The sequence below is a fragment of the Gloeophyllum trabeum genome, assembly GCF_000344685.1.
Source record: "Gloeophyllum trabeum ATCC 11539 unplaced genomic scaffold GLOTRscaffold_00023, whole genome shotgun sequence".
NCBI lineage: Eukaryota > Fungi > Basidiomycota > Agaricomycetes > Gloeophyllales > Gloeophyllaceae > Gloeophyllum > Gloeophyllum trabeum.
The window spans coordinates 25,844-41,901 of record NW_006920432.1 but is presented as its reverse complement, the minus strand read 5'-3'; the positions used below and the strand labels follow the sequence as shown (position 1 = coordinate 41,901).

The 16,058-nt window shown below is 51.9% G+C and overlaps 5 protein-coding genes across 5 annotated transcripts; 2 read left to right on the top strand and 3 right to left on the bottom strand.

The window, feature by feature from the left end:
* Positions 1-4,461: 4,461 nt before the first annotated feature.
* GLOTRDRAFT_134054 (uncharacterized protein) lies at positions 4,462-5,306 on the bottom strand (the record flags this gene model as incomplete). Its single annotated transcript, XM_007873033.1, has 4 exons — positions 4,462-4,695; positions 4,752-4,960; positions 5,000-5,126; positions 5,181-5,306. 4 exons carry the CDS (start codon positions 5,304-5,306, stop codon positions 4,462-4,464), a joined length of 696 nt encoding a protein of 231 aa, XP_007871224.1.
* A 2,965-nt stretch (positions 5,307-8,271) lies between these two features.
* On the bottom strand, positions 8,272-8,781 carry GLOTRDRAFT_134053 (uncharacterized protein; the record flags this gene model as incomplete). The annotated part of the gene is made up of 2 exons (XM_007873032.1): positions 8,272-8,311; positions 8,450-8,781. The coding sequence occupies 2 exons, from the start codon at positions 8,779-8,781 to the stop codon at positions 8,272-8,274; spliced, it is 372 nt and encodes a 123-aa protein (XP_007871223.1).
* A 1,050-nt stretch (positions 8,782-9,831) lies between these two features.
* Positions 9,832-12,904, top strand: GLOTRDRAFT_50733 (uncharacterized protein; the record flags this gene model as incomplete). Its single annotated transcript, XM_007873031.1, has 12 exons — positions 9,832-10,325; positions 10,384-10,538; positions 10,611-10,782; positions 10,838-10,937; positions 10,993-11,314; positions 11,437-11,731; positions 11,792-11,933; positions 11,985-12,110; positions 12,160-12,359; positions 12,419-12,521; positions 12,585-12,713; positions 12,797-12,904. The coding sequence occupies 12 exons, from the start codon at positions 9,832-9,834 to the stop codon at positions 12,902-12,904; spliced, it is 2,346 nt and encodes a 781-aa protein (XP_007871222.1).
* Positions 12,905-13,240: 336 nt separating this feature from the next.
* Positions 13,241-14,250, top strand: GLOTRDRAFT_50706 (uncharacterized protein; the record flags this gene model as incomplete). Its single annotated transcript, XM_007873030.1, has 4 exons — positions 13,241-13,403; positions 13,457-13,629; positions 13,680-13,771; positions 13,827-14,250. 4 exons carry the CDS (start codon positions 13,241-13,243, stop codon positions 14,248-14,250), a joined length of 852 nt encoding a protein of 283 aa, XP_007871221.1.
* Positions 14,251-14,698: 448 nt separating this feature from the next.
* On the bottom strand, positions 14,699-15,919 carry GLOTRDRAFT_141559 (uncharacterized protein; the record flags this gene model as incomplete). Its single annotated transcript, XM_007873029.1, has 4 exons — positions 14,699-14,933; positions 15,050-15,540; positions 15,613-15,672; positions 15,726-15,919. Coding segments are annotated over 4 exons (922 nt in total), but the record flags the coding sequence as incomplete, so codon positions are not given.
* Positions 15,920-16,058: the final 139 nt, after the last annotated feature.

The following is a 16,058-nucleotide window of genomic DNA, read 5'->3' as shown; positions in this document are numbered from 1 at the left end:
GTGCCTATGGAGGATTCAGTTGGTATGTGCACCTATTCTTTAGCTTCTGTTCCAATCCAATCCAAAGCTGCTGCGTGCTCACTCATATTCGTGTAGACACTAGTAATTACCTTTGGTTGTTAACAATATCATGGCAAGACCATGTCAGGCCCTGTATTGGCTTGTCATGGATCCAGGGTACAAATTGTTATGGGGTTGTGGGGGTATTGTAGTGGGTTCAGTCAGGGGGCTGTAGGGGCATTGTAGGGGGGTTTGTAGGTCCATGTGGGTGGATTGTGGGTGGATTGTAGGGGTATTGTGGGGGTATTGTAGCTTTGTAGGGTGACTTGTGGGGGCATTGTAGCATGATTGTAGGTATGTTGTAAAGCATTCTAGGTTTGTAACATGGATTCTGGGGGTATTGTGGACCTGTTGTGCAGGGTTGTTGGGGCATTTTAGCAGGATTGTGGAGGATCCTTGGGGCATTGTAGTGAGATTGTTGAGTGTTGTGGGGGTATTGTATGATGATTGTAGATTTTCTGTGGGACCATTTTAGGTATGAGTGTGGGATCATTACAAATGATATCTGCATTACTAATACTATTTGATGGCCACAAGGAAGTTTTTTCACCACCGGCTCCAAAACAGTTTTTCGCATTTTCCCACATCAATACTTGATTTCACGATATGCCCTTCTGGGATTGTGGTCACCCCATATATGGCTACAGGTTTACTTAGGAGCCCAAAAGAGTCCAACCAGACACTAGCCAGCTATCACTTTTGGCTTGTACCCCTCCTGCAGCCTCACCCCAGCCACCACTTCTGCTTCCGACAGTCACTATACCCACCCTAATGTCTAATTTAGGATACAAACAACTCACAACAATCAGTATAACACACAGCCCAATAAACACGGATCTATAGTAATGCAGTCTCAGCTGCACCCCGGAACATAACCCTACAATCCACCTGCAATACCCCTACAATGAACCTACAAACCCACTAGAATCCACCCTACAAAGCTACAATACCCCCACAATACCCCTACAATCCACCCACAATCCACCCACATGGACCTACAAACCCCCCTACAATGCCCCTACAGCCCCCTGACTGAACCCACTACAATACCCCCACAACCCCATAACAATTTGTACCCTGGATCCATGACAAGCCAATACAGGGCCTGACATGGTCTTGCCATGATATTGTTAACAACCAAAGGTGATGGACACAATTATAGACTCTGACCTTCCAATTCAGCTATTGAAAGCTGATAGCTGCACAGCACACTGGGCCATGAAGTTGCAGGTGCCTAATCTGAGACATGTACAATACCTGCTGTAGAGGCAGTATATGCCAGGTAGCCATCCAGAAGTGGTATCATAAACAATATCAGACAGGAGGCTATGATAAAGTACTACAGCTCAACTACTCGCTCTGGGAGCCCAGAGGACCCTATGTACAAATAATTTACCTATGGTGTGGGCCAGCTAGTTACCACCACTTTTGTACAACTGATATGGAAGACTCAAATTTACCTCTTTTTCTTATCCTTCTTGTAGAAACACTCCTTTTCATGAAAGGCACAAGTCTACAAGAGGGATTCTCAAAATTCTCAAAATTGGGGGAGATATATTTTCGAGTCAGATTCAATTTTGCCACTTACCATATTTGGTATGTTATGCATTACATAATCCTACCTGAGCAACCACTGGCTTGCCAGAATACCCAGAATACCAATTTTCTATGGTTATCTGCATCATTCCAAAGCAGTTAAGCAGCATCCCAGGGCACAAAATAGTCCATTGAGAGTAATTTAAATTTCGAAAAAATTCTCAGACTGATTTTGCCGTTATGAGTAGTTTTAGGGTCCTCAGCTATGGTCCCAAGTCATAAGTGGACATGGGTGCAGTCAGTAGTGAAAAGCATAGGTTCAAAGAACCCATGCAGTTTGCGGGTACAGGTATGGGTAGTGCCCTGATGTAGCATGACCAGCTGAGTCTAAAAAATCCACTGCCAGATGTGTTGTCATAGCTGAAACCTGTGACCTGACTTGTACCCATACCCAACCATGGGTTGAGTGCAGGTATCGGCATGGGTATGTGCTTGGTGTTAGGAAGCAATGTCCTACCTAGTTGTCTTGAGATAACTGGGCCACATGTCAATGCCTCTCTGTGATTTGTAGTCCTTTGATGTCACCTCAAGTCATTGAAGTAGATCAGATCTAAAAACAATATTTTTGGGTTCACTAATGAAATGGGGTTTTCCCGTTGTCCAGCATGCTGTGTTCGGCAGGTGGTGTGTCCAGTCAAGGGGAGACAAGGTTGGGTGTATTTCATGAAGCAGACTTGCCTACCTGAATCCTTGACATCTCCCCAATTATAAGGCCTATCCCGTCTTCTCACACTACTGCTTACAGCCATTGTTTGAGTAGGACTCACTGGGAATACCAACACAGGAGTGAGCAGTTATGATGTGTATACTATTGGGATGTGCACAATAAATGCACATCCCTCGATGACTTGTTGTCAATGCATTCAGCTTGAGAGCATTAACAATGGACGTAGGATTGCTTTGTGCAGTGGGGTATTGACGAAGCAAGGTGAGCAAGAGAGGAAGAAGGATGAAACCAGAAAGAGAACACATGGACTAGATGTCCTCACATGTTCCTTCAATTACATGTACAGCCCCACCTCCAATTGCCATATCCCACCTGCTGCTGCACTCAAATATGGCTATTCCTTTGTATCCTGTTGCACAAGTTACATGCTCTTCCCCATTGCCCTTGTGTATACAAGAGCATCATAAGACTATATGAGAATATTCTCACACCCCCATTGAGCCTGGAGGACCTGCAGCTCAGGGTGGATGATTGATTCTTCTGATGTCCTCTCATGCGTGTTGCATACCCTGAAAAATCACTCTTCTGCCGTAAAACCACATAAGCCTCATGTTACCATTATACAATTACTATATGTCCATTCCTGTCGTACATTACAGAGTCCATTGAACTTGGAATGATAGTATGCATCCCAATTCTTGGTAGAGGAAGTGGTTGTGATTACAAGACCGTATGCAAGAAAGACACAAGAATTGATCATCACAAGAACATACAAAAATTCAAGACCATGCTCATGATGGGGCAAATGAGCAATCAAGTCAATTAACCTTTCACCGCACCCGGCATCATGCAACTCCTGACCTTGAAGGCTGATACTGCTGCTGAGAGTACCCATCCTCCATGACTGCCAACATTGAAGGGGCAGCTGCTTCAGCATTTCATGGGGATTCCAGGGTATAATATATTGTGTATGCTTACCAATATCAAGTGGCATAATTATTCACTATGGGAGGAGGTGTTACTCCCCATGCCTGCTGCAGAGAAAGGCAAATCTTGATGTGCAAGTCTTGGGTGCCCTGAATTGCACTCCTAGTCCTTATCATCCAGGCATATACCATCTCCCCAGTTTTCTCTGTATGCCCTGTCATCAGCTCAGCCATCATGACCAGGCTCTTGTCTGCAATGCTAATGTTTCTTGTGAGCTCCTGCCACTGGAGGAATATCCCAAGATGTCAATAGAGATGGATCCCAATGGGGCAGTTTAAGTAGGTCAAAAGAAGGCCTTGATGCTATCTGACATGATATCTGTGTCCCAGCATTGCCCCCTTGTGACTCAGAGGTATGTCCCGTAGTTAGACACTGCTTGATTCTTGGGAATCTGATCAGCCTTGATAACATATTCTGTGGCAAGGAGGCACTCCATGGGTTGGATTAGATGAAGAAGGATGTATAAAACAGGTAGCAGCTACTGAGGAAAAACCCTCCATATCTTCTTCATAAGGTTTGTCTGCTGTGCACCTTGATGATAGTTGGAGTGGAACAAAAGAACTGGTGTGCCATTATAGTCCATAAGGAAGAGATGGTGATGTGAACCTGTTCTGTTCACAAGGGTAAATGATTACTCTTCAGTGCTGCAACCGGCGGGTCCTGTCGCAAATTCAGAAAGTGCCTTCCAAGGGACTGACATTACCACAGCCTTGCCAGCCAATGGCAACGGCCTTCCCACGCATTCCCTATATGGCAAGTGAGGGACATGGCCATGGCAGGCCCTTTCACTATAGGGACTAATGTTTCAATGTTCCTGTCTTGCACTTTTTCTCCTGGCTACTGTATATTACTTAAATATTTATTTCTGTGCACACATGGAGCATGGGGACCGGAAAGTCCTGGATTGCTACCTAGATATATTACGTGCAGTCACCCACTTAACATAGACTCTCTGGCAGAGTGGTTATAGTGTCTATTTATTGTATGATACAATGTACCAGTAACTCCATGTCTCACCTGACTGTCCCTAGTTCAAATCTTGCTGTGGGCACTGAGCAACCCAGAATTATCATTTTTGGTAATGCTGTACATGACAGGGCAGAGGCACCTCAACTTCTGGAATAATTTGACACTCGGGTGGAATTAAGTCATCAACACTTACTAGTTATGTCTTCCATTATCAGTTGTGGCTTTTTAGGGCCGGACCACTGTTGCCCAACCAGCGCCTCATTCACCTCTTCCACCTCCTCACTACTCTCAGCCCGCAACCCCCTCCCATCGGCAAAGCTGCACCAAGTTTTCTTCTGCGCACACTCCTCGCCCACCTCTGCCTGTCCTGAAATCGGCACATGGCACTGGAGCTTTTGCTCCATACAACCCCGGCACTATGACTTATTTAGCTCCAGAGTTTTACCAGCAATCGTATGAGGAATACACTTACTGCTGTTTGCACCTCCCCATACTGCACCTTGGTTGTACCCTTGGGGCGACCACACCCATGAGGCTTGGGCTGAGTGTCATCCTCCACAGCCTTCTCAGGCAATACAGCCTCCTTGTGCACTCGCTTGGAAGCCGTGCGAGTCCAACCCAGAGCTGAAGTTATTGCAGGAACAGAGGTAGCCGTGGGGCTCATCATAGCAGTCGCGGGAGCTGTAGGGAAAGTCAGATTGAACCGGAAAACATGCATACCATGCCCCTCATCAAGGGAAAGGGTGTACAGGCCCTCCAACACCGCAGAAGGAAGATGGATCTTCGCGAGCAGCACAGTGCTCATGCAGGTGGAGACCATGTCGCTGCTCTGCTCAATGAAATGCAGCTGAAATAAGACAGTCAGCTCCATCCACTCGGAGCAATTTAGGATCGGACGTACCATATATGTCTCCACCTCAACAATAAGGCCTTCCGCGGACTCGCCATTGGCGTGACAAGCGGCCAACCCCTTCAAGGCATTGGTCAAGTGGGTAGCAGTAAAAGGCTGAGTTGACTGGGCAGACATGGTAGTGGATAATGAACTCCGAGGACGATGGGGGTCCTTTTTATCTACAGGTCGCACCGCAGAGACTGAGGACAGTCCAGATTTCAGTCAGGGGGAGGTGATAAGCCTCCACGATTGTCTGACCCCCGAAATCATGGAATCAATGCTTCCTCTATGCCCTACAGAGTCTATTCAACACATTTCTCACATGCTGTTAGGATGCGACGGACTAACAACAATGGTTCGATTTAAATCTGGACATTCTAGCATCCTTGAGGCAAGCGCAAATTCCTACAATGATTTAGCTCCGCAGTGATATGCACTGACACACAACAATCACCAAGGACCAAAAGAAAATAAACCTAGACCCCGTGATATGGGTGAAGGCAGTCCGAGACAACTGAGGGGTATTTTAATAGTTCGAGGGGGAAGGAGGAGTAAGATGTCGTAGGGTAGTCCGTAGGAAAACCTAGAAAAATAAAACAAATGCTAGTTGACGCTCTGGAGTATTTATCTCCGAAGAGTTGCAATCAAAGTCGCAAGAAACGACACCTGTCATAGGATCGTGCTTGCAGGGGTAGAAATTGCTAGAGAGACTTGGTTAATTTATTTCGCAATGTAGGACGCACTGGAGATAATTAAACCGACGGCGGAGATAAATCACTCGACGAGTCAGGCCTATTGGCAAAGCTAGGATCGGTTATAATTCGCTAAGTTCGGCGCTTTCGAACTTCTCGGGTCGCTGAGATCGTAACGCTAATTCTCTGAGATGGTGAAGTGCAAAACTTGTTTTTCTGTATGCTACTTTGTACAATTTATACTACAGGAATGGCTTTGCGACCGTCCGGAGATAAATAACAAATAAATGCCGCTACCCACAGGATTGCTCAGCACTTGCCTCCGTTATACCACGCACCATACGACTCCCTTGCGCTCCTACTTGCTCGTCCCAGCCCCTATAGGTCGCCTCGATGCTCCGCGACCTGATCCAAGCAGTCCCATCACTCCGTGCGATGTGTTGGTCACGTGCTAATTACCTCCGGCTGCTTGCTGACTGATGCTGACCTCATGGTGACTCGTATACGTCTGCACCTTCGGTATTTTGATGGAAACGAGGGGGAGTGAGTGCTGGAGGGTGGGCATGAGGACAACGCCCCTTGATAGAAGTGCCCGCGGCCCCGTAGCTAATTCATCTAGAAGTCGCATTGGTTAAGTCACTCCAGAGCTCCTGTTTGCAGAGATAAATCGCGGAATGGGTCCGTGTACACCTCGAGGATGCTAGGAAGTCTGGAGCTAAATAGAGCAATTCTTTAGAGCCCATAGAAGCCTAGAGGCGTATGAGGGCTGTGTCGGATAAGCTCCGGGGGGCTTGTACGATGTGCTGAGTCCGCGTTTTCAGGGGTCAGACAATCCTGAGGCTTATCAGCGGTCAGACGCTCCGGAGTGACTCAAAGACGCAACTTCAACACGAATTACCTCTGGTGGCTGCTAGTTGGGGGTCATTCTCATGCCTAACTTCCAGCACTTCCTCGCCTTCATCTCCCTCAAATTACCGAGCTTGCAGATGTAAATCCACAACCATGAGGCCAGCATCAGTCAGCAAGCAGCCGGAGTTAATTTGCACGTGACTGGCATGTCGCGCAGCATGATGGGAAGGCTCAGGATAAGCACTAATGTGTCAGGAAAACCTGTAGGGGCTAGAACGAGCATATGGAGGGACTAGGGAGTTGTATGGTGCATGGTATAGCGGTGGACAGGTGCTGAGCAGTCAAGGGAGTTGCGGCGAGTATTTGTTATTTATCTCTGGACGGTCGCAGGGTCATTGCTGTAGTATAAAATGTATGATGTAAAGTAAAGTAAAAACAAGTTTGATCTTCGCCATCTCAGCGTATCAGGGTTACCATCTCAGCGGCCCTCAAAGTTCGAAAGTGTCGAACTTAGCAATTTACGACCAATCCTAGCTTTGCCAATAGGCCTGACTCGTCGATTAATTTATCTCCGCTGTTGAAATATTAGTCCCCATGAGATTTACATAGTGAAATAAAATTAACCAAGTCCCTCTAGCAATTTCTATCCCTGCGGGCATGATCTTACACTAGGTGTCGGTGCTTGCGACCTTTGTTTATTGTTGATTCTTCAGAGATAAATACTCCGGAGCCTCGATTCGCATTTGTTTCAGGCGTCAAGACTTTGGTCTATTTTTCTAGGTCTTCCTATGGACTACGCTACATTGTCTTACTCCCCCTCTCCCCCTCGAACTATTTTATACCCTCCAGTTGTCTCAGACCGCCTCCACCCATACCGCTGGGTGTGTTAGGTTATTTCCCCTTGGTCTTTGGTGGCTGTTGTGTGTCAGTGCCTATCAGCGGTAGTTAGCCACCTGTTGCTCAGAATCTCTTGGTGTCTTATGCAAACATGTAGCATTATATTGGCCGAGTAAGGTCCCCAAATGCCCAGTAATGTGGCATAGTAATAGTATGGGAAAATGCGAAAAACTGTCCCAGAGCTGGCGGCACAAATAATTTTTGTACAGCAATGCACAGCCCATGGTACCTACACATGATTAGGACAAGCACACCCGATTCCTATGCACTATTTTAATCGCTAAATTAGTAACAACATCAACATTCAGGACAAATAAACCCCAGATATGGAAAGAGGCTGAAATGTAGATCCTGGAGGTATCCCATATCAATTGCTGCCATATTTGGCATGTGCTGATGTAATATAGTGATGCCACATGTGTGCCATCATCCACAGCAGGTTCCATGATTTTTCCCAGACCTTTGCGCATTTTTCCTGATTTTATATGAGCTGCTAATGGGTGATGTGTGGCACTCTCGACACATTCCCACGCTATGTATAGCTCCGACATTATGATGCCTGTCCCAAGAAATATATTATGATTTTTCCGTATTTGTCCATATTTTTCTGGGGCCTGCAGGGCCAGGTATGGCTACCCACCTATTATTGGCAACAGCTCAGATCAAATCTCGATTTGGATCTCCATGCCGGGGATGCCGGGGCTGTCGTATTCAAGCTCAGCAGAGCTGCCTGACACTGCATAGGGTACTTGGAAATCTAATACATTACAGACGATTGTAAAGGCTGTTTAATGTAAAAGGCTTTACGATAACAAAGGGGATCTAATACATTAATCCTACAGCATCGGCTGAGCGAAGCCAAGAGCACGGTGAACTTGCGCAAGCATCATCCAAATGTCCATCGGATCCGCCGAACGCATGTGAGCGAGCTGCGAATCTTCGACAGTGAGGATGAGTTCGACGCGCGCCTCTTGCATTTTCTTTGCGTTGCGCTTGGACTTCTTTGCCTCGAATGCCACCATGGCCATGCCCACCTCCTGCAGCTTCGCACCCGCCTTCACCTCATCCATCCCCATCCGTATCATAATCGCCTCCATTCGGATTGCCCATGTCCCATAGTTTGTATCGTTTAGCTTCGCAAAGCGCGTATTGAGCTTGTTCGCGTCCGACATCATAGTAGTCCCGCGGAAGGGTATTCAGCCACCCAACAGGCAAAAGTCCCAGTGTCCGGCTTCAGCCCCGGTGGCAAATCAAAAGATCAAGAGATGATTTATGAGATCAGTCCCCGAGAGGCGAGTAAGAGATCCCGAGTTTGGTGGTGTGACCACGATTGTATCAAAGTTTCCGGTCTTGCTCAGCTTCAGAGAACAACAGAATAGTTTTTGTGTGCGTTTGCCTGTATGATATGCTTGTGTACAAGGCAATCGCGGTAGGGTACTAGTACACTATGGGAGCGGTTATACACTACTGACTATACAGCTTTTATGTAAGTTATCCTCACGGAGCATGCACACGCTCGTTACGAAGTCACCACTTCCGACAAATGGCTTCGCCAATTATGCAAAAGCCAATTATTCCAAATGGCCGCGAAATAAATGGCTAAGCCATTTATTCGAAGCGGAAGTACTCCCCACAGTGGTTGACTGTATGTAGATATGTGGATTTTGTCTCGTCAGAAGGGTCTGTGACCCGTGACTGACGAAACCACCGTAATACTATAGTACGCAAGTCTCCCGGCGCCTATGTAGACCTCTACAGCACCCGTCTCCGGGCCGAATCCTCACGCTCCGCCTCCTCTCCTCGGCTGTGCTCCAAGTGGCTTCCGAATGGACAAGTTCAAGACCTTAGAACCTGTTCGACTGTATTCCGGCCACGCAGATAGGAATACCGTCGTGAAAAGACACGTTGCTCCGGAATTCATCGGACGCCTCCCGGTCGATTTGCATGTCCTGATACTCTCGAATCTGGCCGTGCCTGATATACCGTCGTACTCTCGGGGCAACCGCGCGTTATCTCGCCTTACACGGGACGACAAAGTATGGAAACCTCGATGGGGTGCTCTCGAGGTTGATCGACACGGCCTAGGATCTGTTTTGGATGAACTCGAGTCTCGTAAAGCGCGAGAGGCGGCCTCACGAACGACTGAGCCCCCCATCTTACCTGTAGAAGACGAGTTCGGAGATTTTACCTCCGCCGATCCTTTCAGCGCTCCCCAGAACGAGATGGGCGACTTTGTCGGTTCCTTCGACGGACTATCCTTAGTGCCGGCCACAACCGCCCTGCCAGACGCAAAGCCATCGTTCCGCGCAATGTACATTAGGGTGCATAATCTTCTCAAGCCTCTCACGAAAGCTTTGACTTCGCAGTCGCACCTGCTTCTATCCTCCCTGTTCCCTCCTCCAGTGCCGCCGCTTCGATTGCAGTCTCAGGCTCTCCGCCTGCTTTCCTCGTTTCTTTCTCCAGAGGTACAGCCGCTGTCATCATGGCAATCTCTACGCTCGTCACTGCGCCTGGCGATCGACCGATTCGAGGCGAATCTACTGAGCGAGTTTGAAATTGCAGACAGCAAGGCAGACGAGAATGCTATGCGCGAGGCTGCGGAGGCTAGCTGGAATGTCTGGCAGGGTCACGGCGAGTGGGAACTGGGCAAAGTCTGGGCGGAAAAGCGTGAAATATTTTACGAGCAAGGTCGCTGGAATCCCTTGGATAACTTTACGTACGTCTGTTCGTGGTACATCTTGGAAGGTGCTTGTCAATACAATATTTATGTGCAGAGAAACCGGTGCCTTAGCGTTTGATGCAATGGATATTCTCATGACGAACGTATTGGAAGCCCTAAGGGACCACGGCGCGCGGGCCGTACGCGTCTTTCCACCCGAGTCGAACGTGCTGCTCTCGTTTGCTGACCGTATTGCAGTCGAAGTAGTATGTACGCCTGCATCTACGTCGTTCCAGCGGTTCGACATCTCACTCACATGCCACTCGTCGGGCCTGTAGGTAGGTGAATACATTGCCCAGCTGTTAACGCGCGCACGGGAGATTTCGAACGCGGTCTTCCTACAAGCGACCGCTGCTACGTTCAAGGAGGCATGGCGGATGGTTGATACCGTGATGCAAGTCGCAGAACAGCGCGCAGACTGCTTGGTCACAAGGACCAAGGCGGAAGATGTCGTGTGCGTGTTCATATTCTATGCGTCAAATCAAGTGCACCGACAGTGCAGAGGTTAGGTATCGCATGTTCGAGACGAACATGGATGAATATCTTGACGAGGAGGTAGAGTCATTGAAGCATAATTTTGATGTTATCTGCCGGAGCTGGGATAAACAGGTACGACCGGCCCTGCAGGTTTACTGGACTATTGCCTTAACACTTCCTGCATCAGACGTCCCAGGCATCCACGGTGCTTACGACTTCCCGCGAGGGCGCGCGTTTCCTTGGTTCCCAGAACCCGGCGCAAGTGAAACGGAACGTCCTTGCTTCCTTCACCGACGTCTTGCTTCTGCCTGTGACGATAGTCCCGCGCACAGTTGGTGCCGTCGGTGCTGCCCTCCAGACGGGCGGCACCGCGGCCGCGCAGGGCATCGCCATGCTCAACCCCCAGCGTTGGGGCGGCAGCGGGGCGGTCGGATCGGGCGGGTCGGGTAGAGACGGTTATAGCCGCGACTTCCAGTTACAAGATGGCGATAATGTCCTCTTCGAATTCGGTGGGGAGGGGGAAGCAGACGATGCCGCCGAAAGCGAGAAGGACGACTCGTCCATTACTCGGTGTAAGCTCCCCAAACAATCACTCGTAAGACAATGCTCGGCTGACACGCCCTTGAGACAGCTTCGATGTCTTCTCAGAAGACAACAACGACCGCGGTCACTTCTGTCAAGACACATTCGGTTGGCACGTCCACAACGCAGTCTAATGGCGCTCAGTCGGACAAAATGGAGCTCTTGCTTTCGTTAGATATCGCTCTGGAACTTATCCACGCTGATCGTGAAGCGCTCAAGCGTGCTGAGACTTTCGCAGGGTATCCAGGGCATTACGGACATCGCGTGCACGATACCATGGAGGAAATATTCATACTGCTGCTCCAGACTATGAGCGAGAAACATCTCGTTCCTGGCTTCAACGCGTGCGTCATGTTCCCTCTGATGATCTGGCCGATGAATGTCACTGATGACCCGTCTGACAGAGCAACCGAGCGTATGCGAGCATATAAGCCCGCGGAACATTCCGAGACGACGAGCGTCGCGCCGCTGATGCAGTTCTTCGAGCTTGTGCATGTTGGAGACACGATACAGTCCATGGTCCAGGTCTACTTTGACAAGGAGCTGGTAAATCTGTCTTCGCATTGCCTTGCCGCCGCTAACATCGTGGTGGTCCAGGCACCCCGGATAGACAAGACCGATTTCCTGAACGGCGTTGTGCGAGAGAAGAAGCGATTTGAGAACGCGCTCGACGACTCGGTAGCTGCGGGCCTCAACGCCGGGACGGAAGTGCTGATGAACCAGGTCAGTCTTGTCTATCCTGTCTTGACGGTAGGGTGCTAAGCCGGCGTAGGTCGAACATATTATCCTTACCCTTACCCAGCCTCGCGAGTACTACCCTCCGGATGACGCGCCTCCGCTGGAGCTCGGTCCCACGAAAGGATGCCAAGAGGTTATCAAGTGTCTGGATATGCATTGTCAGCTGTTAAAGGGAAGTACGACGAAAGATGTGCTGGAGGTGTTTTACCAGGAAGTCGGGTGGCGGTTGATCGCGTGAGTATCTCTTTTTGTGAGGCAGGCCTCAGCAAAATAATGAGACGGTTTGCGTTCAGGATCTTGCAGAAGCACATCAAACGACAGATAATATCGCTAACGGGCGGCTTTCAGCTCATTGCGGATTTGAATGCATATCACGCGTTCATCGCGTCGCTCAAGGTGCGTTGCTGTCAAGACACATGTGGTTTCACGCGGATAATCTGAACCCATCGCGGCCTGCAGGTTCCCAGTATAACGGCTGAATTCTCTCATCTGAAAATGCTCGGTCATGTATACGTCGTCGATGACGCGAAGGACCTAGCGCAGATTGTCAGGGACGTTACCAGGTACGGTGGTGCATACAAGCCAGAGGTGCGTCTATCCAAGCCACATATATGGCTATGTATAGTGGCATCTGATTCCTGCCCGGCTCTGCTATACCCGTGCCCTTCCAGGACATTTACGAGTTTATCCAGCGGCGAGCTGACTGGAAGAAAATCGAAAAGACGGTTGATAAAACGATGTACAACCTCAGCTTCAAGGAAGATTGTATTGTCTGTTAATGTTCATGTGTTCTACTGTATTGTCTCCGAGTGTAATTGAGAGGTTTCCAAACTGCGCGTCCTCTCGGACCGACGGGGCAGTTGCACGTGGCGTCGCGTGGCACGCGAGTTGACCCTTTCAGGTACGGTCAGGGACGTGTGCTGCGTTCATTGGAGTCTAACTCTACGTCTCCCCATCGTGCTCGACGACGCACACGACCTCCAAAAGACATGTCCATTCCCGCCAACGACGCTTTCAGTCTCGGCTTTGTTCACGACTCCCGCCCCCGCCGAACGCGCACGTTGTCGCGCTCGCCGTCCCCGAAAATCCCCTTTGCCTCCTCGCGTTCGCAACCGATGCCACACCCGCGCAAGACGCAGCGGCACGCGTCGGGGAACGGCACAGTGACACGTCTGAAAGATGTCGAGGAGGAATCGCTGTCCCGAGGGCGCAGTCCGGAAAAGAAAAAGGAAAAAGTCGACTGGGAGATTCCGAGAAAGACGCTGCATTCATCTATCGGTGTGTGGCCCCGTCGTGTGCAATACGGTCTGCCGAGCTGACAGTCCCTGCAGGCTTTCTTACTCTCCACCTCTACACGTCGGATGGCAATCCCAAGTTTGTCGTGCTCGCGCTGGCCGTGGCCCTCGCCGTCCTCGTGCCGCTCGACGTCCTGCGCCTGCGCTCGCCCACCTTCGAGCGCCTGTACGAGCGCTGCGTGGGCTTCCTCATGCGCGACGTCGAAAAGGTTGGCTTGTATCCTCTCCTCCCGTCAACGTACCTGACCACGCTGCCCAGAAAACGACAAACGGCGTGATATGGTACATCATCGGCGCCATATTCGTCCTCTCCGTCTATCCACTCGACATTGCCGTCGTCTCTATCCTCATGTACGCTTTCCCTCCCTCTCCGGCACCCACTATAACCTGACCTAATTGCCTCCAGCCTCTCGTGGGCAGACACCGCGGCCTCGACGATCGGACGCCTGTGGGGCCGGCACACGCCCCCCCTGCCGCGGCACCTCCTCGGGCTGCCGCTCGCGCCGCGCAAGTCGCTCGCGGGCTTCCTCGCTGCCTCGCTCACCGGCGGGGTTGTCGCGGCCGGCTTCTGGCGGTGGGTCGCGCCCGTGCGCGCGGCGGACGCGAGCTGGACGTGGGAGGAGGGCGTCATCCCCGCGGGCCCGCACGCGGCGTGGGCGGTGCGCGCGGTGGAGGCGGCGCGGGAGGCGGGCGTGGGGAGGGTGAAGATGGCGGGGTGGGCGGGACTGGCGGCGGTGGGTGTGGTGGCGGGGCTGGTGTCGGGCGTTGCGGAGGCTCTGGGTGAGTGCGGTTGGTTGCGCGGCGTGCTCTTGTGTTCATTTGCCTCGTAGATCTCGGCTCCTTGGACGATAATATGACGCTGCCGATCATCTCTGGCGGGTGCATCTGGGGCTTTTTCAAAGTCCTCGAACTGCTCGCGCTCTAGAACCCTCATCCCTGATATTTCTCCTTTACCTTCTCCTTTACCTTCTCCACCTGCTTCTGCTTTGTTGTGCCTCATACCCATAGAACACTCTTCACGACTGTACGACCGTTTCTCCTCCCCTTCTTCCCAACCACCCCTCTAGGACCGCGTCAACCTAAGCCTATTCTTGGGTACCCCACGAGTAATCAGTTTTACGAATACATACGTCTATGATAGCCGGATAATGCATATTGCACGGAATCTTGTTTGCGATGGTATATCAAATGGATGGACTATACTAATACTACTTGCAGGACCGATAACGACGAGAAATCAAGCAAGCAAGCAACCGAAACCGAGACCGCTCCCTCCTGCTACGGCCCCTGCGCGCCCCCTCCCTGCCCCTGCTGCCACGCCCTCGCCTTCTCCGCGTCAAACTCGAAGCTGTACTGCGAGCGCTGTATGAACGGGCCCGTCGTGCCCGCGAACAGCCGATGCGCCCCGGTGCTCCCGTCCGCAGGGGCGGGAGAGGACGCGGCGGCCTTGCTCGCGAGGAGGGAGCGGTAGGACGGGGTGTGCGCCTGCCAGAAGGAGTCGTAGGTGAGCGTGCTGGGCGCGGCGGCGGCGCGGAAGGGGAAGCGGGTGGGCGAGGCGGGCGGGTTGGTTGGGGGGGGTTGCGTGGGGGGGAGGGGCGCTGCTGGCGGGGGGGAGGGGCGGGGGGAGACGGGGGATAGGGCGCGGGGAGGAGCCCGGCGGCCTGCGCGACGAGGCGGTCGGCTTCGTCGAGGACCTCGCGGAAGTTCATGGGTGGGCGGTGCGGCGGGGGAGGGATTGGGGTCGGGGTTGGGTTTGGGGCCGGGGCCGGGGCCGGGGCCGGGTGCGATTGCGGGGCGGGACTGTGCTGCGGGCTCGGGTTCGGGTTCGGGGGGCGCGGAGGGGCGGAGTTGGGGGTGGTGGTGGTGGGCGCGGGGCGCGGGGTGGGATCTGGGTCGGGGCGCGTATCCATACTCGCATCCGGGTTCGTGTTCGAGTTCGAGTTCGAGTGGGCATTCACATTCGCGTTCGTGCTGGCATTCACATTCGCATTCGTGCTGGCATTGGCATTGGCAGCAGCGTTCCTGCCCGCGTGCGCGCGGGCGGGGGAGGCGGAGGACGGCCGGCGGTGGTGCGAGTGGTGGAAGTAGAGGTTCTCGACCTCGTTCAGGTTCTGGCGTTGCTGCTCGCGCCGCATCAGCCTTACTCCCTGCCCGCGACATCCATGGGGCCCTGGGGACTAGACAAGACGTACCCAGCCGTGCTCGACCTTGAGGCGGGCGTACTGCAGGCGCATCTGGAGCTGCCTTGATAGCTGCGGGCAGGTAGGTGAGCGGGGGCGCATGCGGGAAGGGACGGAGGGCATACGTGGTTGGCTTTTTGCCTGTCGATGTTTGCGCGCCGTCTGCGCTGTTCCGTGTCGGGGTTCGTGTTCGCGGGGTTGTGCGCCACTGTCTGCATGGTCGTGGACGTGGCTCAGCGCCGATTTTGATGAGCGTGGTCTAGCGGGGAATGAAACTGCGTGCGCCCGAACGATTGAAAGACAAGGGCAGGAGGAAGGGAGGACAAAGGAGCAGCGTGCTCGAACGGCGTTCAAGTTCAAGTCGGGAAGCGCTCGCGGCGTGGGAGGTGTAGCCTATTTGGGATATGTTTTTCCTTGGGCGGGCGTCTGACGAAAGGCCTACCCATCGGCTGGAAGTT